This window comes from Tiliqua scincoides, chromosome 3 (assembly GCF_035046505.1).
Source record: "Tiliqua scincoides isolate rTilSci1 chromosome 3, rTilSci1.hap2, whole genome shotgun sequence".
Classification (NCBI taxonomy): domain Eukaryota; kingdom Metazoa; phylum Chordata; class Lepidosauria; order Squamata; family Scincidae; genus Tiliqua; species Tiliqua scincoides.
The window spans coordinates 160,350,345-160,376,227 of NC_089823.1; the positions used below are offsets into that span (position 1 = coordinate 160,350,345).

Consider the following 25,883-nt stretch of genomic DNA (forward strand, 5'->3'; position numbering starts at 1 on the left):
GAGCGTGGGAGGATGGAGGCCAGAATGTGAAAACAGATTAGAAAGAAACATCTGAATGTTGTGGTTTCTTGAAAGATAGAAACCTTCTTTCAAATTGTAAAAATCCCTATGGGGATTTAATTAGCCTGCCTATGTAAACCGCCTTGAATAAAGTCCGAGGAGAAATACCTGAATTATTATTATTATTATTATTATTATTATTATTATTATTATTATTATTATTATTATTATCTTTGCTGCTCCTGGCCACACTTGCTGGTGGATGTACTGCCTGGTGGAAGAAGGGGTAATGCACAGAAGCTGTTTTGTAAGTGCAGGCAGGTAAGCAGACCACCAAGGAAGTGGGTAGGAAGGGTGGGTGGTCGCCTGAGGCGTTGGCAGCAGACCTTGTGGAAAGTGCCCATTGCCTGGATCCCAACCCTCCCCTCAAGAGAGGACAAAGACCATAATTCTCTCAACTTTGAATAAAATCTTATGTGTAGCGCAATCCTAACTAGGACTCAGACTGGTGCAAGTCCCTTGCGCCAGTCTAAGAGTTAGGGTGCTGTAAAGCACATTTGCGCCTCCTCTAGAGCAAGCTGTGCCAGTGCACAGAGGTGCCCTGACACAAGGAAGCTGCATCTAGCCTCCCTGGTGGCTTATGGGGCAAGCCTTGCGTCAGCCTAGCTCAGCCGATGCAAGGCTCTGGGGTGGGTGGGGAGGAGGTGAGAGGGAGGCTTTCTGGGGCCGGGGGAGGGCGGGCAGTGGGCAGCGGATGGGCGAGCGGGGAAAAGAAGGCAGGGCTGGGATCCGGCTGTTATGCTGGATCCCAAACCCCATTCCTGAGCAGCATGGAGTGACTCCAAGCCGCTCCCCTCTCCTCAGAGTTGTGCCACCTCAGGAGGTGGCGCAGGTCCGAGGAGACCCGTAGGGGCTGCAGTGGCTTGCCTGGGGGTAAGGGGTTCCCCTTACTTTCGGCTGAGCCACTGTGGAGCCCTATCTTGTGCTGGGTACAGAGCAACCCTCCTGGCTTTCCTGTTCCAGTGCAAGATCAAATTGTGTCCTTTACAGGACACAGGGAGCTTTACAGGATCTAATTTACAAGGAAGACACTGAGATTTACAAACATCAGAGCAACAGGGACAGAAGAGTGGAGACATTGAGTGTAAATGGTTCTTGGCTACCAGTGCTTGGCATCCGGGACTTTAAGATCAATCGGGAACTGAGGTGGCATAAAAAGTACTTGGGACTTTCAGAATAGGAGCAAACTTTTTAGAAGTCGGCAATTAATCCATGGAACTTCTTGCCACAGGATGTGGTGATGGCATCTGGCCTAGATTCCTTTAAAACAGGACTGGACAAATTTCTGGAGGAAAAGTTCATCATAGGTTACAAGCCATGTTGGGTATGTGCAACCTCCTGATTTTAGAAGTAGGGTACCTCAGAATGCCACATGCAAGGGAAGGCACCAGGATGCAGGTCTCTTGTTGTCAGATGTCCTGAGGCATCTGGTGGGTCACTGTGAGATACAGGAAGCTGGACTAGATGGGCCTTTGACCTGATTCCACAGGGTTTTTCTTATGTCTAATTCTCAAAACAGATATTTTCATAGGCTAGACACTATATCAGGGGTGTCAAACATAAGTTCCGTGAGCTGGATGCAGCCCCCAGAAGCAGTTTATCAGGCTCCTTTCATAATTGGGCTCTCCCAGCATGATAATTGAGCTCTCTCATATCTTGAAAAGATGATCCAGATATGCACTTTTCCTCTTTTGTCATTTGCACCTAATGAGTTTCTACATGACAGCAAAGTGCTTATTTCTGGCCATCATCTGCTTAATGCTGTCACTTATGGCCCTCAGCAGACACCATGAATGCTGACTTCAGCCCTCTGTATGAAACAGGTTTGACACCGCTGCACTACATCCTTTTGAAATTACTGACATGATCTTTTACAGGTTTACAATGTGGCTGTTTATGGTGGTAGCATGCTTGATCCAACAGTCTGCAAATACAGAAGAGTTGATAACAAAAAGACACCTGAATCCTCAAGGATTTATGAATATTGTAAGTTACTTCTTCAGATGCATTTTGAAATAGTAAGTTGTGCTATCATAGTGGAATCTCACAATATTCATTGGAACCAGTTTTACAGATGCTTCGCAGGAGGATCTTCATCCGTGCTCAGGTTATCCCAAAGTGGCAAGTCCTTCAGGAAGTGCTTGACTCAAGTCTTCCTTCCACATTTCTAGGATCCGGCGAACTCACAGAGCTTGAATTCATGCGTAGAACCATAGACAGGGCTCAGCTGTATGGGCCACACACATTTTGTTTCTCGTGACCATCCATTCTTGTGCAGCGGTTCACCATACTGATGAACTAGGCAGTATTCCTTACACTATTATGGACCAGTATTCCTTATACTACTGTGGACCATTATTCTTTCAGTTGCTTATGGTGGCCTGGACAAGACCAGAATCACTCAGCAGGGCAATGGTCATTCTCAGCAATCAAATGGTAATGGGAGTTCAACAAGTGAAGGTAGTCTGGTGGCTGCAAATTTATAGTGGGCCTCTACAGGGCTCCCCAAGCCTCAACTGTGAAAAAAACAAAAAAAAAGGACACTTCAGGTTTTGCAACAAAAACTGGAAGTGCCAGTTTTTTTTTGTTGTTTTTCCACAATTACAGAGGCTTGGGGAGCCCTGCAGGGGGCTCCCCAGACTACCTGGACCTACCAAGATTCCACAATTGGCTGGAGCCAACTTAAAAAAAATAAAACTCTCCTGTCCCTGGCAACAGTGCAATCCTGGAGATCATGTTGCTGCCTTCCCCCCCCTCCATGCCGCTTAAAGGAGCAGGGATAAATGCTTCCCTGGCTGGTGGGTCATAACCCCCCAGTTTGAAAACCACTGATCAAGAGTGTTAGGCCCTGATAGGACTGGACTGTAAGACACATTAGTAATGTTAACTATGCCTCCAAATTTTAGAATCCTATTTTTATTGAGCATTGATGCCCCATTCAATTACTAGCGACAGCTTAACAGGAAGAAGGTGTTAATGCTAGACAGTTGATAGATAACAGGTTATTATTTCCTGTCACTTCTTTCTTTATGAGAACTTTGGTCTAGTCAAGTTACTTAGCAGTACTCATGGATACTTTCAGGCAGTATTGGGAACTCGAGTCAGGTGACTTGGACTCCAGTCGTGAAAATGCGTGATTTTGGGTTACTCTGTGACTTGTGAGTCGCACACGTGGAAGACTCCGAAAAAGACTTGAGTCAGGGCCCCCCTGACGCGGCACCCATTCCCATGTGTGCTGACTCAAGTCTGCCTGTGTCTGGGGGTGCTTGTTTAGGGTCACTAAAAGGTGACTCAGAGACTCAGAAAGTGCCCCTGTTATGAGTCTCTTCCAAGACAAATCATGGGGGGTGGTGACTCGGCAATTCGACTTGAGTCAAGCCACACTGGGTTTTCTCATCCCTGCTTTCAGGCAGTAGCAACACTGCACCCTGGGACAAAGGTCCACAACGGCACCCCAACGCGGGATGCCACTGCTCCCAGGCACAAGTCTGCTCTTGCACCAGAATGTGTTGGGGAAGCTTCCTGAAGTTTCCCCAATGCTTTAAACTGTGCTTCCAGCAAACCAGAATCACAGTTTCTGACCCCCTCGGGAGTCTCAGAGAGGCTTCCGCGTGGTCCTAAAGTTGTGGGAGACCCAATGCCCAATGCCCAGGGCATTAGCCCCATTAAGTGAATGGCAGGTCTGCCACAGACCCGCCACTTTCAGGGTTAACATCTTTATTTTCCCTTGCAGAGTGAAATTATTGACTATTGGGGATACCCTAGTGAACGGTATGAAATCATGACAGCTGATGGCTATTATCTACAAGTAAACAGAATTCCTTATGGAGTGCACAGTCCTGGAAAGACAGGTATTTTATAATGAAATGCCTGTGTTTTGTATGTTTGTTTGAGTGTACCATTATGTTTGATCTGCTATTATTTCCCAGTGAGGGGAAGAGCAGCTGCAAGAGTCACTCCTCTTCTGCCTGCAGCCTCTCTCTCTCTCTCTCTCTCTCTCCCCCCCCCCCCCCCCGTGTTGTGGTTTCAGTTTTGTCCGAATGGGAGGATGCGAAGGGGAGTGACTGAGAGAAGTTTCGTCATGCAAAAAAGGATTGCAGTCTTGTGAACCACTGCTGGTTCCCTTTCTCCTCCTGTGATTCTCTTATTGGGACAGATGAGCATATAATCTATGTTCATGGAAATGAAAATCCCATTCAGAATAACTGCAGGGCAGTAGCTTCCCTCAGTAAGATTTCACATCACTGCAGCTTGTGAGAGACTTGCAGCTTGTGAGCACCCCTGAATCTTAGCTGTGCTTGTCTGAGCTTTGCTCGTGCTGGCAATTGTATTTGTTTTTCATGGAGTTGTCAATGTTATGAAGTAGATAAAAGTTAGGTGATTTGTACTGTCTGATCGTCTGCTGGGCAGCCCAGTCCTATCCCTGGTGGTTCTGCTGAAGTTGCTGGAGTTCTCCTCGGGGAAAGTCCCAAGTCTTGCAATGGGGCTTCTCAAGTCTGTGCCAGCTATTTTGCATGGCTCCGCCAATTTCACACTGCCCCGAGAAACTGGGGCAATGTAATTAAGTGTATCCACTTACTTACATTCTATCCACTCCCCACCTCTCACTGCCCGAAAAGTACTCGCTAGCAGGTACTTCAAGGGTACTGTCTGGCCCTCCATGTAGCACTGAGTCTCAGTGCCAACAGCCCCTCCTCTCTGGTGCCTTGCAGCACTTTTGTTGACGCCCAATTCCAGGGCTGGAGATCAGCAACAATGCTAATGGAGTTCAGGATTGGGCCCTGAATGTCCTCTTCAGCCTTCCAAGTGGCAGTCGACAAAGCAAGGCAGTCAAGCCTAGGAGAGCTCTGAGCTCTTGCTCTAATAAGGTTCAGAAAAGAAATGCAGTCTAAGTGGGATGGAGTGCTTTAGTACTTTGCCCCACCATGAATTTGAGTCCAATCTTTGATCACCTGGTTACTATTTCAAGTAGGGGAAAAACATCCACTGGTTTTCCCTCCTTTCCCTTACTCGCCTTGGACCTGTGCCAGCAATGTAGCTGATGCAGATCTAAGGTGATCCCATTGGGCAAATAGAGGCTTACCCCTGGGCATGGGAACAAATGTTTTTCCAAGGTTCCTGTTACTGCCCCCAGCACAGGATGCAGAACATTGTATTGGCAGGGGAGATTTACTCTGGATTTTAAAAACATAAGAACAGCCCCACTGGATCAGGCCATAGGCCCATCTAGTCCAGCTTCCTGTATCTCACAGCGGCCCCACCAAATGCCCCAGGGAGCACACCAGATAACAAGAGACCTGCATCCTGACATAGCCCATTTCTAAAATCAGGAGGTGGCACATACACATCATGGCTTGTACTCCGTAATGGATTTTTCCTCCAGAAACTTGTCCAATCCCTTTTTAAAGGCGTCCAGGCCAGATGCTGTCACCACATCCTGTGGCAAGGAGTTCCACAGACCAACCACACGCTGTGTAAAGAAATTTTCTTTTGTCTGTTCTAACTCTCCCAACATTCAATTTTAGTGGATGTCCCCTGGTTCTGGTGTTATGTGAGAGTATAAAGAGCATCTCTCTATCCTTCCCATGTATGTCTCAATTATGTCCCCCCTCAGGTGTCTCTTTTCTAGGCTGAAGAGGCCCAAACGCCATAGCCTTTCCTCATAAGTAAGATGCCCCAGCCCAGCAATCATCTTAGTTGCCCTCTTTTGCACCTTTTCCATTTCCACTATATCCTTTTTCAGATGCGACGACCAGAACTGGACACAATACTCCAGGTGTGGCCTTACCATAGATTTGTACAACGGCATTATAATATTAGGTGTTTTGTTTTCAATACGTTTTCTAATGATCCCAAGCATAGAATTTACTGCTGCCGCACATTGGGTCGACACTTTCATTGACTTGTCCACCACCACCCCAAGATCTCTCTCCTGATCTGTCACAGACAGTTCAGAACCCATTAGCCTATATGTGAAGTTTTGATTTTTTGCCCCAATGTGCATGACTTTACACTTACTTACATTGAAATGCATCTGCCATATTGCTGCCCATTCTGCCAGTTTGGAGAGATCCTTCTGGAGCTCCTCACAATCACTTCTGGTCTTCACCACTCCGAAAAGTTTGGTGTCGTCTGCAAACTTAGCCACCACACCGCTGAACCCTGTCTCCAGGTCATTTATGAAGAGGTTGAAGAGCACCGGTCCCAGGACAGATCCTTGGGGCACACCGCTTTTCATTTCTCTCCATTGTGAAAATTGCCCATTGACACCCACTCTCTGTTTCAAGGTCTTCAACCAGGTCTCAATCCAGGAGAGGACCTGCCCTCTAATTCCCTGATTGTAGAGTTTTTTCAGCAGCCTTTGGTGAGGGACCGTGTCAAACGCCTTCTGAAAGTCCAGATATATAATGTCCATGGGTTGTCCCGCATCCACATGCCTGTTGACCTTTTCAAAGAATTCTAAAAGGTTTGTGAAGCAAGACTTACCCTTACAGAAGACATGCTGATTCTCCCTCAGCAAGGCCTGTTCATCTATGTGTTTTGAGATTCTATCTTTGATGAGGTATTCCACCATCTTACCCAGTATAGATGTTAGGCTGACCGGCCTATAGTTTCCTGGGTCCCCCCTCTTTCCCTTTTTAACGATCGGCATGACATTTGCTATCCTCCAATCTTCTGGCAATGTGGCTGTTTTGAGGGACAAGTTGCATATTTTAGTCAAGAGATCAGCAACTTCATTCTTCAATTCCTTAATAACTCTAGGGTGGATGCCATCAGGGGCCGGTGACTTATTGATCTTTAATTTCTCAATGAGGTCTGAAACATCTTCTCTTTTAACCTCTATCTGACTTAACTCCTTGGTTAGGAGGGGCCGTTCAGGCAGCGATATCTGCCCGAGGTCTTCTGCCGTGAAGACAGATGCAAAGAACTCATTTAATTTTTCTGCCATCTCTAAGTCTCCTTTTATTTCCCCTTTCCCTCCCTTACCATCCAGAGGGCCAACCACTTCTCTGGCGGGTTTCCTGCTTCTAACATATTTGAAGAAAATTTTATTATTCCCCTTAATGCAGCTGGCCATGTGTTCCTTATAGTCCGTCTGGGCCTCCTGTATCACCTTCTTACATTTCTTTGCCACAGTTTATGTTCCTTTTTATTCTCCTCATTAGGGCAAGACTTCCATTTATGGAAGGAAGCTTCCTTGACCTTTATGGCCTCTCTAACTTGGCTGGTTAGCCATGTGGGCACCCTCCTGGACTTAGTCGAGCCCTTCTTCCTTTGTGGGATACAGTTCCGCTGAGCCTCTATTACTGTTGATTTGAGCAACCTCCATGCTTTCTGTATAGACTGGACTCTTTTTACCTTCCCTTTCAACCTCCTTCTAAGCAGCCTCCTCATTTGAGGGAAGTCCGCTCGTCGGAAGTCAAGGGTTTTTGAGAGAGATTTGCCCGGCATTCTTCCCCCAATGTGCATGTCGAAACGGATCGCAGCATGATCACTGTTTCCCCAATGGCTCAGTAACATTGACATCACTAACCAGGTCCTGAGTACTGCACAATATTAAATCCAGAGTCACCTGTCCTCTGGTGGGCTCCATGACTAGCTGCTCTAAGGCACAGTCATTTAGCATGTCAAGGAATTTGGTCTCCTTTTCAAGGAATTTCTGTTCTCCTGACCAGAACACAAATTGACCCAGTCAATATGAGGATAATTGAAGTCCCCCATGATTACAACCCTGTCCCTCCTTGTCACCTCCCTGATCTGTTTCCTCATTTCAAGGTCCCCTTCCAGTTTTTGGTCTGCAGGACGATAGTACGCCCCCAGTATTACATCACTCCTCAGGCCTGGTAATTTAACCCATAGAGATTCTATGGAGTCGGACCCACCTTCAATCTCTACTTTGCTGGATTCTATCCCTTCCTTAACATAAATGGCCACCCCACCTCCAACACACCCCTCCCTGTCCCTCCTGTAGAGTTTATAGCCTGGGATTGCGGTATTCCACTGATTCTCCGCATTCCACCAGGTTTCCGTTATGCCCACTATGTCAATATTTTCCCTTGTCACCAGACATTTCAGTTCTCCCATCTTTGCTTGGAGACTTCAGGAATTTGCATAAAAGCATTTGTACATGGAATGCCCCAGGATGGACTGCTTATTCGCTCCTTTGTCTCCACATCCTCTCATTGTGCCAAACCGTCTATCACATCCCATCATGCTACTATTCCCAATTTCTTCTCCTACTCTGCCTTTGTCTTGTTGTTCTCTAATCTCCCCATCCTCGTCCCATAGGGATGAGGAGTCCCGAACCCGATGCCCCTCGGCTCCTGTCAGCCTTCCCCCAGGGATCAGTTTAAAAGCTGCTCTGCCACCTTTTGAATGTTATGCGCCAGCAGTCTGGTTCCATTCTGGTTCATGGAAGCCCGTCCCTCTTGTACAGGCCCCGCTTGTCCCAAAACATTCCCCAGTGTCTAAGGAATCTAACCCCCCCCCCACACACCACTGTCTCATCCACGCATTGAGACCCCTGATCTCCGCCTGCCTAGCTGGCCCTGCACATGGAACAGGTAGCACTTAAGAGAACGCTTTTTTGTGTCCAAGTCATCCAAGTCCAGACTACCCCTCCCAGGTGCCACCTTCCTGCAAAGGTAGAATGACTAATCTCAGATCCCACAGTTTCTGCTTTGTTTATTTTCCAGGGCACAGGCCAGCTGTATTACTGGTACATGGTTTCGTGGCTGAGGGTAGGTCCTGGATTGCAAATCTTCCCAACAACAGTCTGGCATTCTTCCTAGCAGATGCTGGCTATGATGTCTGGATTCTTAATTGCAGGGGGACCACCTGGTCTAGAAGACACAAGTATCTGTCTGTTGATCAGGAAGAATTCTGGAATTTCAGGTAAGCTTAGAAAACAGTTCACATATTAGGAAGATGGGAAACAAATCTTGGTGAAAGGGCATCTTTGCCTTCTACCCCTTTGCAGTTTTATTCCATTAGTACAGTAAATGCTGACTCAAATTCTTGCACTGAGCTTATGGTAAACATAGAGACTCATTTTGTACAGTGAACTTTAAGTCAAAAACTTTTCAGAGTTCCCTATAAATAAATATAAATGATTCAAGAAGATCATCTTTGCTGTTTACAAAAACAAACAAAATGGCGAGTGCGTTAACACCATTGCTTGCTTTCCTGTTGTGAATTCTGAGTCATTGTTGTTATTATCAGTACTTAGAGAGAAACCCATTCCTGCATTGTAGCCAGAATTAACAATTCAAAATCCTGGTTGAAAAATCAAATCAAACAATATGACTTTAAATTCATATGAGTTTAAATTCATATGACTTTAAATTCTTTAAATTTCTTGCTTTGGATTTTTAATTTTCATAAGAACATAAGAACAGCCCCACTGGATCAGGCCATAGGCCCATCTAGTCCAGCTTCCTGTATCTCACAGTGGCCCACCAAATGCCCCAGGGAGCACACCAGATAACAACAGACATGCATCCTGGTGCCCTCCCTTGCATCTGGCATTCTGACATAGCCCATTTCTAAAATCAGGAGTTGGCACATACACATCATGGCTTGTAACCTGTAATGGATTTTTCCTCCTGAAACTTGTCCAATTCCCTTTTAAAGGCATGCAGGTCAGTTTGGGCTGAGCAAGCACAGGCCTCCCTGCACTGGCTTCGAGTGTCGCAAACATTCTGTAAGGCTTGGTCAGGCTGCATCCTGACCCTGAGCCAAGTAAATGTGCCCTGGATGGCACGGGAGGTGAATGGAGGCAGGGAAGGGACATTTTGAGGCAGGTGGAGAGCAGATAGGGGGTGGATTGGGCCCAGAAGGGGGGGGATCGGCAGCTGTGACCTCCAGTCACATCCTAAACTGCATAGGATGCAGACATGAGGTTTGGCTGTGCTAGTATAGTTTAGCATTGAGCTACCCGTAAATGCACTAAAGCAGTGTGTCCCAAACTTTTTAGCACTGAAATCCACTCTTGGAAATGACATTTTAATTTGGGGGTATTAAGTTGACCTTGTACCACAGGTTAGGATTCCAGCTAACAATTTTCTTCTGCAAACTGGGCAAGGATGCATGCAAAGTTTTTTTCTTTTCTAAAAATTTTTTGCAACCCACCAAAAATAGACTTGTGACCCACTGGCGGGTCCCAGCTCACATTTTGGGAAGCACTGCAGTAAAGATAGAGTGCTTGTTTCAGTTCTCCTTCCACAGGACAATAAATCTGCCACCTTGCCCTGTAAGTGAAAACATTATCAAGCCCTGTTCCAAGTATTCTTATACCAGTGCTACTCAAAGTGGTGGTCCACAAGCCATTAACTACCAGTTTGTTGCAAATGTCCAAGAAAGAAAGACACAATAGTAATAATAAGTCACAGATATAAGGTGAAAAAGGTGTCAGTCTCTTGCACATAAAGAAAAAAAATTGCTGGTCCCCCACATCAGATAGTTTGAGAAGTGCTGCCCTATACTATGGTATTTGTGTGTTGTTGGGAAACATCTTAACTCTATTTTTTAATGTTTGTATTGTAGTTTTCATGAATTGGGGATATATGATGTTCCAGCAACAATAAACTTTATCCTGCAGAAAATTAAGCAGAATACGTTATACCTCGTGGCCCACTCCCAGGGTGCTGCAGCAGGTAAGTTGAGAGTAATAGAATGAAATATGCTTCCCTCTTAATTCCTTTCTGAATTCTCAGTGTCCTGGCCATAGGGCAGAATAGATCTTTAAAAAAAAAATCAGGTTCATAGAACCAGTACTATTCAGGGGAGGCACAGCGCAATGTTTTGCAGGTGCCTCAACACATTTTGTAAACAGCCCCTCCCCCTCAGGTGGTAAGAGCAAAGCCTGCATAGACTACTGCATAGACCAAGTCACAAGTGAACCAAGAAAGGAAGATGCAGGGCTCGGTTACACCCAGGAAACCTTGATCAAGTGTGATCCATCTCCTCCCTTTGCTCTGGAGCAGGGGAGGAAAGCCCACTGTGAAATCACTGGCCCATCTCACCCCAGCACTGTCTGTTCTAGTGGCTGTCTGCTGGTATTCTTTTTGCATCTTTTTAGATTGTGAGCCCTTTTGGGACAGGGAGCCAATTAGTTATTTGATTTTTCTCTGTAAACCGCTTTGTGAACTTTTAGTTGAAAAGCGGTATATAAATACTGTTAATAATCATCATCATCATCATCATCATCATCACTGGGAGAACTTCTCCCCATGATGAGCATTTAACACTGGAAGCAAGAGCCAGGGCTTCAAGGGGAGCATAACAGGATGGGCAGAACATGCTTTCCCCCACATGTTCTTTCTATACACTTTGATAAATTCTGACCTTCACACATTGATCTTTCTTAATAGGTCTGCATTAAGAAGAAAAGAAAGATAAGCAGTCATTTTAGGGAAGACACATGAAGTCCCTGTTCACAGGAAAGCCCTGTGAGCTTTTATTTATCTTAGTTTCTATTTAACTTTAGCTATCATGTGCAATGTGACCTGGCCTAGACTTTTATCCCCTTCAAGATGTGGGAAATCTTCTAACTCTTCTTGCTTTTTGATTCATGGCCACCTGATAATCTTAGGCTGCAATTCTGTACAAAAATATTATTTTCTAGGAGTGAGTCCAATTGAAAACAATTCAATTTACATTTGAGTAGACCTGCCTAGGATTGCAGTCAGACTGCTGATTCATATGTTATCCATTATGTGGTATCAGTGTATCATGGACATAAGAGACAGTTCACTGGTAATGATTTGGTCAGAGATTTTTTTTAAACTAAGATATTAAACCACGGGATTCCAAAGTATGGCCCATGGGCCACCAGTGACCCTCTGGCCCCCAGAGACCCCCCAGCCACAGCAACCCACTGGCCTGCAGGAGACCTTGCAGGTGAAAAACTCTTGCCTGTCTGACCTCTTCTTCAGGGTAGTCCGAGAACCCTCTGCCTTGTCATCACTTCTTTTGCTCATCAGCGAGAACACAAACACTGCCACATGCCTCTCCTCCTTCCCTCACCAGGCCCACCACACGTCCACAGGAAGCTTGCCTCAGGCAAGATCTGAGGCTACCCTTTCAGAACCTGCATGTGTTCATTTTAAACCTGTGTTTAAACCTGTGTTTATTTTAAAAGCTCACCTTGCTGATTGGCTTACAAATTGCACATCAAAGATTCAGAGGTGGGAGGGGGATTAGAAATGGGATCTTGCCCAGTCCTCCTGGCTGCTATAGCTCCTTGTGGAGCTGAAAATAGTCTTCCTCCCCCCACCTCCAGCACAGTGAGTGCTGCCTTCTGATGCTCTCTCTCCCTCTCTCTTTGCTTTGCAGGTCAATAGGGTGCTTGTTTTACAAATGTCTCTAAAAAATCACCTTTGATTCCTGCAGTTTAGCACTGTAATAAGGCTCCTCAATGCCCCCTCCCTGACTGCCAAGGGAGGAAACTGTTCCCACATTTAACTCTTTCTTAAGACAACAGCTCATTTCACTGCCTCAAACTGCCCATGGTGTTGGGTTGCCAGTCTCAGAAACATTTGGCCCCTCAGAATTGAGTTGGGCAGTTTTCATTTAACTCTCCTTGTACCTGTTCACCAGTTTATTCATTCTCAGGGATCAGGCCCTCTGGGGTTTTATGCTGCAGGACAAGCAGAAACCTCTGGTGACACATGTTGGGAAAGAAGGTGCAGTGGTAAAAAACAAATTGCCGTTGCTCCTTGTCTGTGAAGTCACTGTTAAGTGCATAAATCCTATGCTGACCAAAGAATCAGTAGGTCTTGGGAACTGCAGAGATTCAATTCTTATTATTAGTAAAAAGTTTTATATAGCACTGTTGAACAACAACATTTACAGAGAGTCCTATGCAGAAAAAATAAATAAAAAGGTGGTTCCCTGTTGGTCAGAGCTCAGTCTTATGTCGAGGCATATGAGCAGTCTTCCCATTAAAACACACACACACACACACACACACACACACACACACACACACACAAAAACTGAATACACAGGAAGAAGAGACCCGGAAAGATGGATCAGACTGCACAATCAACAGGACAGTAATCTCATTATGGGGATTTATTTTCAGGTGTCCAAAACCTGGATACAGTACAGGTGAGAGGTGTTAACACATGCAAACCAATGCAAGTGCTCCCCTCCTATGTGAAGTCCTACAGGTTGTCCAATTGAGGTTTCTGAATTTTGTTCTCTTTTACAGGCCTCGTTGCCTTTTCAGTCATGCCGCAGCTGGCTCAAAAGGTCAAACTCTTCATCAGCTTTGCTCCTGCCTACACATTGGTGGATACTAGAGGCTTTTTCGGATTTCTGCTGTCACTTCCTGAAGCAGTTAGAAGAGTCAGTATTTCTCATGTAAACTTCATTGTACAAACTCATCATTCCAATATTTCTTTTCTGACATTAGTAGTGAATAATTGCTGCTGTCATCCAATCTTTTTTTCACATCATTTCACCAGTACAGTCCTGCATGCACAGTTATGCACCTGCTGATGTCCTTGGACACACAGCAGTGGCATGACTAGGGTTTGCATCACCTGGTGCAGGTGGCCAGCATGTCACCCCCCATTATGGACCTCCTCCCAGAAAATGGGTGGGGCAATGCCCCAGACAGTAGGTGTGGTGATGCACCGTTGTCCCACACCGGCTGATTTTTTTGGCTATAACTTTTGATAGAAGCAAGATATTTCAACAGCGTTTGTTTCATTGATTTCTTCATGAATCACACATTGAATGATATATAACAAAATGGTATTATTAAAAAATAATTGGCCAGTGTGGGTGTCACACCCCCATGCACGTTACCCGGTACTACCCGCACCCTCTTCACCACCTAATGACTCTACTGACACACAGGGCAGTTCAGAGGCTTTGTAAGGTAGATCAGGCCCTGCCAATCACTTATACCAGCTTTATGTTATGAGAGGCCTTAAATGAGACACTTTCAGTCAAGCAAGAAAGGTGTCTCAGGGACACCTTGGCTTCACCTTTCCTAACAAGCAGGCTTTAATCTAAGGCGAAAAAGTCCTTGGAAAGAACCTTAACATTTCCTTGTGATTCAGGGCTACTGGTTAGATTGGTTTCTAAAGATTCTGCATGTTTAATTCCCAGGTTATATTCGGGAAGAAAGAATTCTGTTTACTCAGTAACCGCATTAAATACATTGACACCAAACTGTGCAGCTATCCAGGGATAGACCGAATTTGTCTCCAAGTCATCTTCACAATAACAGGAGTTAATGAGAACAACTTAAATGTGGTAGGTGGGCTCTATGTTCTTATTGATGCATGTTGCTTAACAACCAGAAACATTGTTGTTACCAGTGGTGCTTTTTAAAGATGAGTAAGAATTGCACAAAGGGGAAAAATAACTTATGTGCAGGGATCCTGCAGGTGGCAAGACTAAGGAGAGCAGTGCGACTTGAAGCCACTCTGCACAGCTCAGAAACAGGGGTTGGGATCCAGCATAAGAGTGAGGTCCCAGCCCTGACTCCTGCTCCCTACCCGCCACTGGCGTACCTAGAGGGGGGCAAATGGGGCAACTGCCCTGAGCGCCGACCCCCCAGGGTGGCTGCCACAAGCCTCCCCTGCCGCTGCCTGCCCGCCTGCCCACCCGCTTTTTTCTTTAAAGGGAAAGAAGCTGGCAGCTCTGCCGGTTTCTGTCCCTTTAAGAAAAGCCTCCTCTCGACAGAGGAGGGGCACCCAAGAGCGCTCCTGAAGAGGCAGCAAGAAGCTGCATCTCCGGCAGTGACTCAGCGCCGAACTGGGCCACCCCCCCACCTGTCACGCTGATGCTCTGGCCCTGGTGCCCGCCCTCTCACTGCCTCCAGAGAGGCCTCCGGAGGCGAGAGGGCGACCTAGAGAATCAGCGCTGATGCTCTGGCCCAGGTGCCCCGTCCTCTCGCTTCCTCAGAGAGGCCTCAGGAAGCGAGAGGGTGGCCTAGAGCACCTCTGCCCTCTCGCTTCCTTGGAGAGGTCTCTGCAGGTGAGAGGACAGCCTGTGGGCTTCCCAGGCCCTGATGGAGGTTTCCACTCTGCTTGTAAGCTGCGCGGAGGTCTCCTTTGGAGCGGTCTGGGGCTGCTGGAAGCAGCATCCCAGACAGGTGGGCTTCCAGCAGCTCCAAATCACTCCAACGAAGAACTTACAAGTGGCGCGAAGGCTCCGTTGGGGCCTCAGCTGCCTCCTTCATTCCCCCTTTTTTCCAAAGGGGGAACGGAGGATGTAGCTGCACGGAAGTAATTGCAGTGACGATGACGTCACTGCAATTCCTTCCAGGTCATGGGTGGGGGGGGCGGAAAAGGGGTGGGGGAGCAAGGGGTGTGGGGGGCAGAAAACTGGGGGTTGCCACGGGCATCAGGACCCAGGTACGCCACTACTACCCACCCACCCCCTGAACTGCCTTCCGCCCATCCTCCCCCCACCCCAGAATACCTCCCTTCCGCCTCCTCCCTGCCACCCCAGTGCCTTGTGTTGGCTGAGTTCAGCTGACACAAAGCTTGCCCTGCAAGCCACCATGGATACTGGACGCAGCCTCTATGTGCCAGAGCACCTCTCTGCGCTGGTGTGGTTTGCTCTAGAGGTGGCACAAAAGTGCTTTACAGCATGTTTGCAACCCTCCTAGGCTGGTACAAGGGACTTGCACTAGTCTAAGCCCTAGTTACATCAGTTTGCTGTTAACACCTAGTTTGCCAGCTAACACTTAGTTTGCTGTTAGGCAGCAGCCTTAATCCAAAGAGCAAAATAAGTGAGGAAATAACTTATGCAGGGTGGATATTCTTTACATCTCCTTTTGCATTTTTCCCCTCAGAGTCGAGCAGATGTATATGCTGGAATATTTCCTGATTTTTCTTCTGTGAAGACACAAACACATTGGGCCCAGGTAGGATTTCTGAACGTATTCTCAATAGTTACAGTACAAAAGTCAATACAGTTCAATGACCTCCTGCAGATGCAAAATCTGTGGATGGTCACATCAATGAAAAAAAGGGAAAAATAGTGTTCCTTACCTGTGGCTAATGACCCCATGTGCAGATCTCTGCAAAACACGCCTGCTACAGCATCATGTGGCAGTTTCTGGCAGTCCCAGAAGCCACTTGTAGGTTTTGCCGAGGTCTGCAGTCCCCTTCCTTGGCCCGGCCACATTCCAGAATGCATCACAGAATCATTTCCAAAACTGTGCTTCACAACACACAGTTTGAGAAGTGCTTCTGCAATGCATTTGGCAGTGTGCCAGGGCCGAGGGAGGGGAGTCATGGGCTCAGCACAACCCAGAAGGGCTTCCATCCCTGCAGCCATCTGCAGATGGTCAAATCTGTGAATGCCAAGATAAGGAGGGCCCACTGACTGAATGTTCCATTTGCTGTATTTGTGTCAGTATTTGGCTGACAAGATTTGTTTGAATCTGTTCAACTCAAACACTCAAATATCAAGTGTCATCTTAAGTAGTTTTTGAATGCTTTTGTAAGAGCTCCATTATTCCAACCATAAGGATAACAAATGTTTTAGTACAAAACCTTCATTTTACAAATTCCTGAATTTTGAATGGCCACCAGCTAGTTCCTATATATGCAAATTCTTCCTGCAACTCATGTACCATTATTGAGCTCTTCTTCCAGACTCCAATTTTTCACAGAGCTCGCACTCATTTTATACGAGGGATTCTGGTTATTCAGTTTTACAGATATGTAAGTTGGATGTGACCAGCCATACTTTAAAGTTATTATTTTGACATTTCAGCTGATTTTAAACAGAATTTCCTGTTCCTCTTTCTAGATATTCAGATCAAATCAATTTAAGTATTTTGACTATGGATCCAAGAACAAAGATTTTTATAACATGGTAAGGAAAAAGAGGCAATATTTTGGAAGCGAGTACTGTAATTTAAGGTGGTCTTTAAGAGGTTTCAGGGCTCAATCCTATCCAACTTTTCAGCACCGATGCAGCCACAATGCAGCCCCAAGGTAAGGGAACAAACGTTCCCATGCCTTGATGAGGCCTGTGTGACTGCTTCCTCACCACAGGATGCAGTGTGTGCCCCATTGGCATGGCTGCACTGGAACTGGAAAATTGGATAGGATTGGACCCTCAGTCAAATATGGGTGGCGATGGATGCTGGCCACGTTGGGCACTGACCTTTGCTGCCCCACTGATAATCTCTACTGCACACTTCTGTGCCGCTCCCATGATGGCTTCCATCCATCCCAATTCTTTTCAAACAGGGGATCTTAGAATGAATAACAAACCAATGCATGGGAGAAAAATCCCCATTCATTAACAAAGAAACTAAAAGAGGACACAAAAGTGTTCACTCAAAAGGACACAGTGTTCACTCAAAAGGACACAGTGTTTTTGTGTTCACTCAAAAGGACACAGTTTTCTTATAAAAGAATACATATAGAATTATTGCATACAAAGAAATCCTGTCTTAAGGTGGTAGTTGCCAGTAATGCAGTATGGAGCATCTGAAGAAATAAGGAAAAAAGGCCACTTTAAGGGGAAGATTTTTAGGAGCCTCTGCTCTTCCACCCCAACTGCTAGAGAAAGGGAGAGAGGAAAAGGGGAAAGAGTGGAAAGTACAGGCATGCCCCCTTATACGTGGAGGTTCTGTTCTGGAACCCCCCATGGATAGCTGAAACCACAGACATGGGCAAACGTCCATTCCCACAGTCAGGGGGCCAATCCCCTGGACACGAGGCTTCTGAGCCCTGCAGAGGTGGAGAACATTCACTCCCTGGCCTCTGCTGGGCTCAGACTGAGTCCTTTAGGTAAAATAACATAACTTCCGGTTCCATGGAGAAACTGCAAGTGGCATTTTAAATACCTTATAAAGCATTAAGAGGCCCAGGTGTACATACACTGTGGGGGCCTGGACCCAATCCTCAGATAATTGAATCTGCAGATGTATGTAGGATCTGTGGATTTGGGGGCTCTGTAACTGGTTTCTGCAGGAACTTAGCCTGCGGTTCAGAAAGGCAGTATCCTGGTGTCCAGTCTGAGTGTGTGAGTTCTGGTTGAAATAGTTCATCATTGCAGGCTGGCATCCACATAGGCTGGCACATAAAGTGGGTCAAAATACACTATTCAAGAATACTATTCAAGCTTTTAAACAGACGCTGGGGGAAAGCCGATAGGAGCTGGGGGGCATCTGGTTCAGGACTCCTCATTCCTATAGAATGAGGACAGGGTGATTAGAGAACAACAAGGTAGTGATAAAATAGGAAGTGGAAGCATAAGGGGATGTGATAGCCTGTCCAGCAGAATGAGAGCCTGCAGGGGTAAAGTAGCAGATAAGCAGCCCATCTTGGGGGATTCCATATACAAGTGCATTTATGTAAATGTCTGAAGTCTCCAGGCAAGGGAGAACTGGAATGTTCGGTAGCTAGGGAAAATATTGATAGAGTGGGCATAACAAAAACTTGGTAGAACAAGGAGAATCAGTGGGATACCCCAGTCTCAGGCTATAAACTTCCTGATAGACCTCTGGAATAGAAAGGACATGTATGTTGGGTATTTAATGAATACCTTTTCACAGCCAGATATTACAAATCCAGGCGTATTGTTGTGTTTGCAACGTAAGAGCTGATATGGAATTGATCATTGAAACCTGTTTTCATATTTCTGATGTGTTTTTGTCAACAGACCACACCTCCATTTTATAAAATAGAAAACATGAAGGTGCCAACAGCTGTGTGGTATGGAGGAAAAGACATTCTTGCACAGAAAAAGGATACTGAACTGTTGCTCCCTCGCATCCCTCATTTAGTTTTTCAAAAATATGTTCCCTATTGGGAACATTTAGAATGTGTCTGGGGTCTTGATGCTCCAGAGCTAATATATCCTGATATGCTTTTTCTGATGCAGCAGTATAAATAAGATCTCATGTCATATTGAGATATGTGGCATATATTGTATAAAAAAAATCTGATAGATGTTGTATCTTTAGAGCTTGTTTTTCTGAATTCTTTCTTATACCATTTACATTGTTACTATTGTTACTACTTTTAGCTCACAAACTAATCTTCCTTTAGCTGGTTGCACTGGCACTATTGGTGGGGATATTTATTTGATTTCTATACCGCTTTTCTAAAAATCCAATTGTTTGTACCACAAACATAAACACATAGGAATAGAACATCAGAATTAAATATTAAAATAGAAACCATAAAAAACCATTAAAACAATTTTCAAAATAATAATAAAAGAGTAGATTAAAATGTCAATTAGTGTACAGCAGCATAAAAGGGGATCTCTAAGGAGTGCCTCCCTCCCCAAAGGCTAGGCACAACAAATGGATCTTCAAACCCTGCCGGAAAACATATACCAAAGAGGTTACCCTCAGATCTTTTGGTAGCTGGTTCCAGAGGTGTGGTGCCACAACTGAGAAGACCCTATACCTCACCGCAATCTGCCTGGCTTCAGATAGAGGAGGTATCCTAAGAAGGGCCCTCTGTGGTGACCACAGAGGGCATACAGGAATATGGGGGAAGGCAAACCTGAGGTATCCCGGTCCTATGCCACACAGGGCTTTAACAGTCATCACCAAAATCTTGAATTGGGCTTAGAAAGGAATGGGCAGCCAGTGTAGCTACTGAAGCAAAAGCCCAGCAGATTCCTCACGCTGAGCCCCAGTGACTAAATGAGATTCCTCGTTCTGCACTAACTGCAACTTCCAAAGTGTTTTTAGGGATAACACCACATAGAGTGTATTAGGGTACTCTAACCAAGATGTCACTAGGGCATGGACCACTGTCACCAGTTCTGACTGATACAGGTACAGCTAGTACCAGCAACTGTTACCCTGCAGATGCCCGATCTTGTCTGATCTCGGAAGCTAAGCCGGGTAAGGCCTGGTTAGTACTTGGATGGGAGACCGCCTGGGAATACCAGGTGCTGTAGGCTTATACCATAGTCTTTCGAGACTGAAGGTTACCAACCATATGCACCAGCCGAAGCTGGGCAAAAGCCCCCCTGACCACATATGCCACCTAAGCATCCAGGGACAGCTGCATGTCCCTGGAACAGCTGCTTAGCTGCCTTCCAAGTCAGGAGGACTTCCAGGGTTGAGAACTTGAGTCAGTGACTTGAACTCGAGTTGTGAAAATGTGTGATTTGGGGTGACTTGTTGACGCATGAGTCACGTGTGTGGAAGACTGAAAATGACTCAAGTCTGGGCAGTCTGGTATTTTTATTGGCTGAAGGAGAGCAGAGGAGGAGCCCAATTGATTTATTGGTGTCACCCAACTCCAAATAACTTCTCCCAGTGGCTTCATGTAGATGTTAAACAACATGGGGGGCAAGAATGATCCCTGAGGAACCCTGCAAGTCAGTGGCCAGGGAGCCGAACAGGTGTCCCCCAGTCTCACCATTTGGGTCCAATATGTCAGGAAGGAGTGGAACCACTGCAAAACAGTGCCTCCAAGCCCCAACCCTATCAGCCAGTCCAGCAGGACACCATGATCAATCATGTCGAAGGTTGCTGAGAGGACTGACAGGGAGGCATTTCTCCTGCCTAGTCCCCAGCGCAGGTCATTAACCAAAGCGACCGAGGCCATCTCCGTCCTGTGGCCTGGCCTGAAACAAGACTATTAGAGGTCCAGATAATCCACCTCCTCCAGATTTCCCTGGGGCTGTCATGCCAGCACCCTTAAGTACACTTAACTAAGCTTAACTATGATTAACTACACCACCCATGCTTAACTATGAGGTAGTTTAGCACTGCAAAAGGACCTCACCCTTCTGAGAGACACATAATCTAGGCATTGCATGGGTGGGCTTTGGGTCTACCTAGTAGCTTGCTTTTGTTATTCTTCAAATGATACTAAGGATGTGATCTTAAGGGTGCTCCAGGTGTTTCCCATGGATTTCAAATGTGTATTTTCAGTCTGAGTGATGCATGGATACTGACATAGCCTATGTTGCATCCCATAAACTGGTTGGGGACCAGGTTAACCAGGAGAGATAAGTAAAAGAAACAGCTCTTCTTCTGCTCCCTGATTTCTTATGAGCCTACTCAGATTTGGTCAGCTATTTCACTGGCATATCTGAACTGCTGCAGGGATATGTCAGGCCCAGGATGGGGGCTCCAGAACTCACAGGTGCCACTGCTACTTAGAGCCACCTCATCTAGCACCTGCCTGATCCTCACCCAAATCTGCCCTGATCCACCTCCTCCAACCTACTTTCATCATGAGCCAGTCTGAGGCCCTGCCAATGATGATGAGGAGCTTACTTGCTGTCGCATCTTTGGCAATGATATACTAGAGAGAGATATCATAGAGATCTCGCAGATGCCACTGCAACCAAGATTCACCCCCTCCTACACATTCCCCAGACTGATCTTTTCACAAAACGGCCACAATCCACCTCTGCTCCCAAACTACCTTCATTCACAAGCCAGTCTGAGGCCTCCCAATGGATCATTTTTCCACAAACCATGACAGCAGCTTGAGTTTCTGGCTGGCAGATCATAAGCTTCACCTGAGACATCAAAAGAGTACGAATGGACCGTTAAGCATTCATCTAATCTTGCCATTAAAATCACTTGGACGCATCAGAGTCCAAGTGTTGGTGCATCAGAGCAATTTATATAAAGAAAGAAAATTGGGTTATTTATGGTATGGGAAAATTAAAGCAAATGCAGAATTCAAGAATCACAAAAGACAAGCACTTTGGAAAATATGGAATAAATATAAAATCAGATTCTATACAAAAATATTGCTATGGATTTCTCCGCACAAGGCTTTGAATTGGTTATTTTATAGAAATTTATTGAACTTTCTACAAGGAGAATGTAAAATAAAGACAAGAGGTATTAGAGGATGGCTATATTGTCAATGGTGTTATATTCACAGTTACTGAAGAGATTTAAAGAGACAAAAGAGCAGAAGATTTTGATCAAAGTGAATCGTTATTGGAGATACGTTTGTAGAAAGAAGAAGGCCATGACATTGCTAAAATGTAAAAAATGTTGTTGAAATATGAGACAGAAGATGAACAGGTTAAAGAATGTATGATTCAATGGGCCAAAAATGTGGGGCAATATATATAATGGAACAATGGAAAAAATGATGGTCTAAAAGAATGAAATTTACGTTGAATATGAATTTTAAAAGATACTTGTACAAAGTGATGTACAGGTGGTATATGACGCCATCGAGATTAGTGTTCTTTGCTGCCTCTTCTTCTGGTTGTATCCCCTTAATAAATATTGCATTTCTGCCTATTTCTGAGACGACACTCCTAAATGCTCATTTGGAGTGTGCCATGAGACAACAGCCCAAGATCCTTTCATACATGCACGGTTGGATATGTATATTTGTGCACTTCTATACAGGTCCAGCCTATTTATACACGGATTTTTTATACACGGATTTGACTCAACATGAATGGCCCCTGCAAATGAGAAAGAATGTGCTGATCCCTGGAGAAGGGGAAAAATGCATCCCTTTAAAATCAGTTTTAAAAACTGAACAGTCCTTTAACAACAGCCTCCTTTTGAGAGAGAGAGAGAGAGAGAGAGAGAGAGAGAGAGAGAGCAGCAGGCTAACAATCCATCAATCCTTCTCTCTCCTTCATGAAAGAAAGGTGATCATTTTGCATTGGTGAAGGGACCTGCTGAGTGAAGTGCTGATGGATTGTCTTCTTAATGACTCTCATCTTAGAGTCAAAAGGTCAGCAAGGCTATTTTTCAATCACTGGAGCAAAGAAACTTTGTTTTTGAAATTGATTTGCTATGGTGCATTTTTTTTATCCACGTGAGTGCTTCGAAGGGAACCCATGCAAATAATTAGTCTCAACCTGTATATCACTGAGTAAGTGGGGTAACAGATTAAGGGCCCAACGCTATCCGCCACCAACCCAGACTTTGCGGCTCCACTGACAAAGCAGATGCTGCAGGCTATGGGGGTGTGTGTGTGACAAGACAGCTCAGGAAATGTAAGTACATTTTTGAGGTGTAATGTGAGAGTATACATGCGTGATGAAGAGGTGTCAACGTATGCCATACCCCAAGTGCCTCTCAGACAATATAAATGCCCCTAATGCCACAAAATGTTACAACAAAGACAGAACTGGTGAGGAGTAACTGGGTGGGGAATAGAAATATTTTTTTTTAAATGTATGGCAAGATATTTCATTAACACTTGTCGTCTTATCTTCTCAGATATATGAAATATTTACCTTCCACATTGCAGCTCAATCCCCTCCCCATTTTGGCCTCTCCTTTGGTTAAGTAGTGCTGTCATCCACAGCAGACCTGAATCCAGTGGAGCACACTGAGATCCTGTGTATCATTTCCCCCTTGACCTGTGTTGTTGGAGGTTAAGAGCCCAATCCTGAGCTTCACACGCCAGCTTCCCACTGGTGCACGTTGTCGCAAACGTGCCATAAGGCACGTTTGCGAGGCTTACTGCTGGGCCAGCTCCCATGCTAGCCCAGTACTGGCTGATGCTGGGCTAGTGTTGGGTGGGTGCCCATCCTTCGCTGCTTGGCGGTCACACAGGCTGCCGAGCCAAGGTACAGTGGGCAGAGAGGGGTTGAGAAGGAGGCATAATGGGGGACGGGAGGCAGGCAGGGAGGAGTCATGACGGGGAGACGGGAGGCAGGGAGAGGGTGGGTGGGAGGTGTGCCGGGGGGAGGGAGGGAGGCAGGGAGCTCTGCTCCACCAGATCCTGCGCTTTTGTGTGGGGCTCAGCACCCTACAAGAACACCTTTTCCTTACTGCCAACCTTTTGGTCAGTGGTAACTTGAATAGCCCCATTGTGGGGCTACTTCCCTTACCCAAGAGAAGGGGACAATAGTCCCCTTCTCCCGAGGTGCCGCCCACGGTAGCCCGAACCGCGCAGGATCCAGTGGCAGCTGTTTTTGGTGCCGCCGAAGCTGCACGCCCCAGGCAACTCAAGATTGGGCTGTAAGAGGCCTACAGGGAGTCCAGTAAAAAAAAAAAAAAACCACCACAGGGATCACACAGTTGATCCCTGGCCTGCATTATGCTTACAGGACAGGACTACACATTTCTCAAGACATGCTTCCACTCTTGGCAATTGCTGTTGATATTTCTAGCTTCACCGACAGTCAATAGCTGGTTTGCGGTAAGAAAGAACTAATATAAGAAAATACATGGAGGCTCTGTATACACGGATCCCATATCCATGGATTCAGTTAAGCCATGTGTACACCTGTGGGCCGGACAAAAATGGATTAACTGTGGATACAGGTAGGCCCTCCTGCACTCCCCACGCCCTCTGGAAGTGAGGGGAGCTGTGCTTCCCCAGCCCTCATAAAGCCTCATAAAGGCAAAAAACATCACTTCCAGTTTTGCTGAAAAACCCGAAGTGATGTTTTTCATACATAATAGTCATTCTGAGGCCCGCAGAAGCCATGGATGGATAAATGTAGCCTCTGCAGGGCTCAGAAGATTCTCTGGAGATGAGGGGAATGCAGCTTCCCTGGCATCCAGAGGGTGGAGGTGTCTCCCGTATCCCAGGATGCAGGTATCCACAGCCAATTCTGGAATGGAACCTCCGCAGATATGGGGGCATGCCTGTAATCTAACTGAAAAGTATTATGTTGAACTGAAGAAATAAATCTGTAGCCCTTATCCTGTCAGCATACTGTATGCCAGAGATCAACTAAACCTAATTCTGAACATGTTCTGTATGGAGATACAGTTTGATCTAAATTAGAATCCAATTTTCCAATAGAATCCAATATCATTAAAATTTTCACCAATCAACGAACAGGCACACAACACCTTTACCAGTTAACCAGTTAACCAATTTTTAAAATCAGAATTGTGTTCTAGCAATGGTGATAAGAGGTGGGTTCCCCCCCCCAAAAAAAAACTGTTCCCACCAATTCTTCTTAATTTTTTTTCTGTGTGAAGTGAAGAGATGAAAGTAGTTTTCAGCATTTTTGCAGCATGTCAGGATCATCCACTTTTATGTATCAGGAGGGCAACAATCACTGTTTTAGGAAAATGGAGGCACTGGAACTGTTTTCAGGGTCTTCCACCCCCAATGTAATTAAAAATGAAACTTGGGCACACTATTTATAGTAAGGGATGAGACTTTGGAATGCACTTGGTTTGCAGCTTGTCAGATCAGATAAATACCATTCATTCAGCCATATTCAGTTATATTTCTTCACATTTCATAATTTCTTCACATAAACTCACAGTGCAATCCTATCCTGCGCTGCAACAGGCAGGCCAGCACAAGACAGAGGCCCAAAGTGGCTCAGCCAGAGGCAAGGGGAAACTCTTCCCCTTAACCCTGGGTAAGCCACTGCAGCCCCAATGGGTCTCCTCAGACTTGCACCACCTCTGGAGGTGGCATAAGTACAAGGAGAGCAGAGCGGCTTGCAGCCACTCTGCGCTGCTTGGGGAACAGGATTGGGATCCAGCATAACAGCCAGGTCTCAGCCCCGCCTCCTGCTCCCCACCCGCCCGCCCAGGGACCACCCTCCACCTGCCCTCCCCCCGCCCCGGAATGCCTCTGACTCACCTCCTCCTTGTCTACCCCAGACCCTTTCATTGGCTAAGCTCAGCCAATGCAACCCCCCTGCCAGAGTTGGTGCAGAGGCTGAATTCAGCCTCCATGGGCCAGCGTGAGTCCCTACACCAGCCCAGCCAACTTTTCAGGAGGCACAAATATGCCTTACGGCACATTTGTGATCCTTCTGGGCCGGCGCAAGGGACTTGCAGCAGCCCAAGGCCCACTCAGGATTGCACCCTGTGTCTCAGAGTTTCAGGGGTTGCCTTTTCTGTAGCCTCAGTGAGAAGTTATTTATCTCCTTGAGTGTGATGTAAAGAC

The 25,883-nt window shown here is 46.0% G+C and overlaps 1 protein-coding gene and 1 pseudogene across 1 annotated transcript; both read left to right on the top strand.

The window, feature by feature from the left end:
• Nucleotides 1-1,944: 1,944 nt before the first annotated feature.
• LOC136644957 (lipase member M-like) lies at nucleotides 1,945-18,945 on the top strand. The gene is made up of 9 exons (XM_066621214.1): nucleotides 1,945-2,046; nucleotides 3,794-3,911; nucleotides 8,757-8,955; nucleotides 10,606-10,715; nucleotides 13,277-13,413; nucleotides 14,185-14,331; nucleotides 15,881-15,952; nucleotides 16,846-16,911; nucleotides 18,712-18,945. The coding sequence occupies exons 1-9, from the start codon at nucleotides 1,945-1,947 to the stop codon at nucleotides 18,943-18,945; spliced, it is 1,185 nt and encodes a 394-aa protein (XP_066477311.1).
• A 909-nt stretch (nucleotides 18,946-19,854) lies between these two features.
• Nucleotides 19,855-19,971, top strand: LOC136646126 (5S ribosomal RNA; annotated as a pseudogene).
• The last annotated feature ends 5,912 nt before the right edge of the window (nucleotides 19,972-25,883 follow it).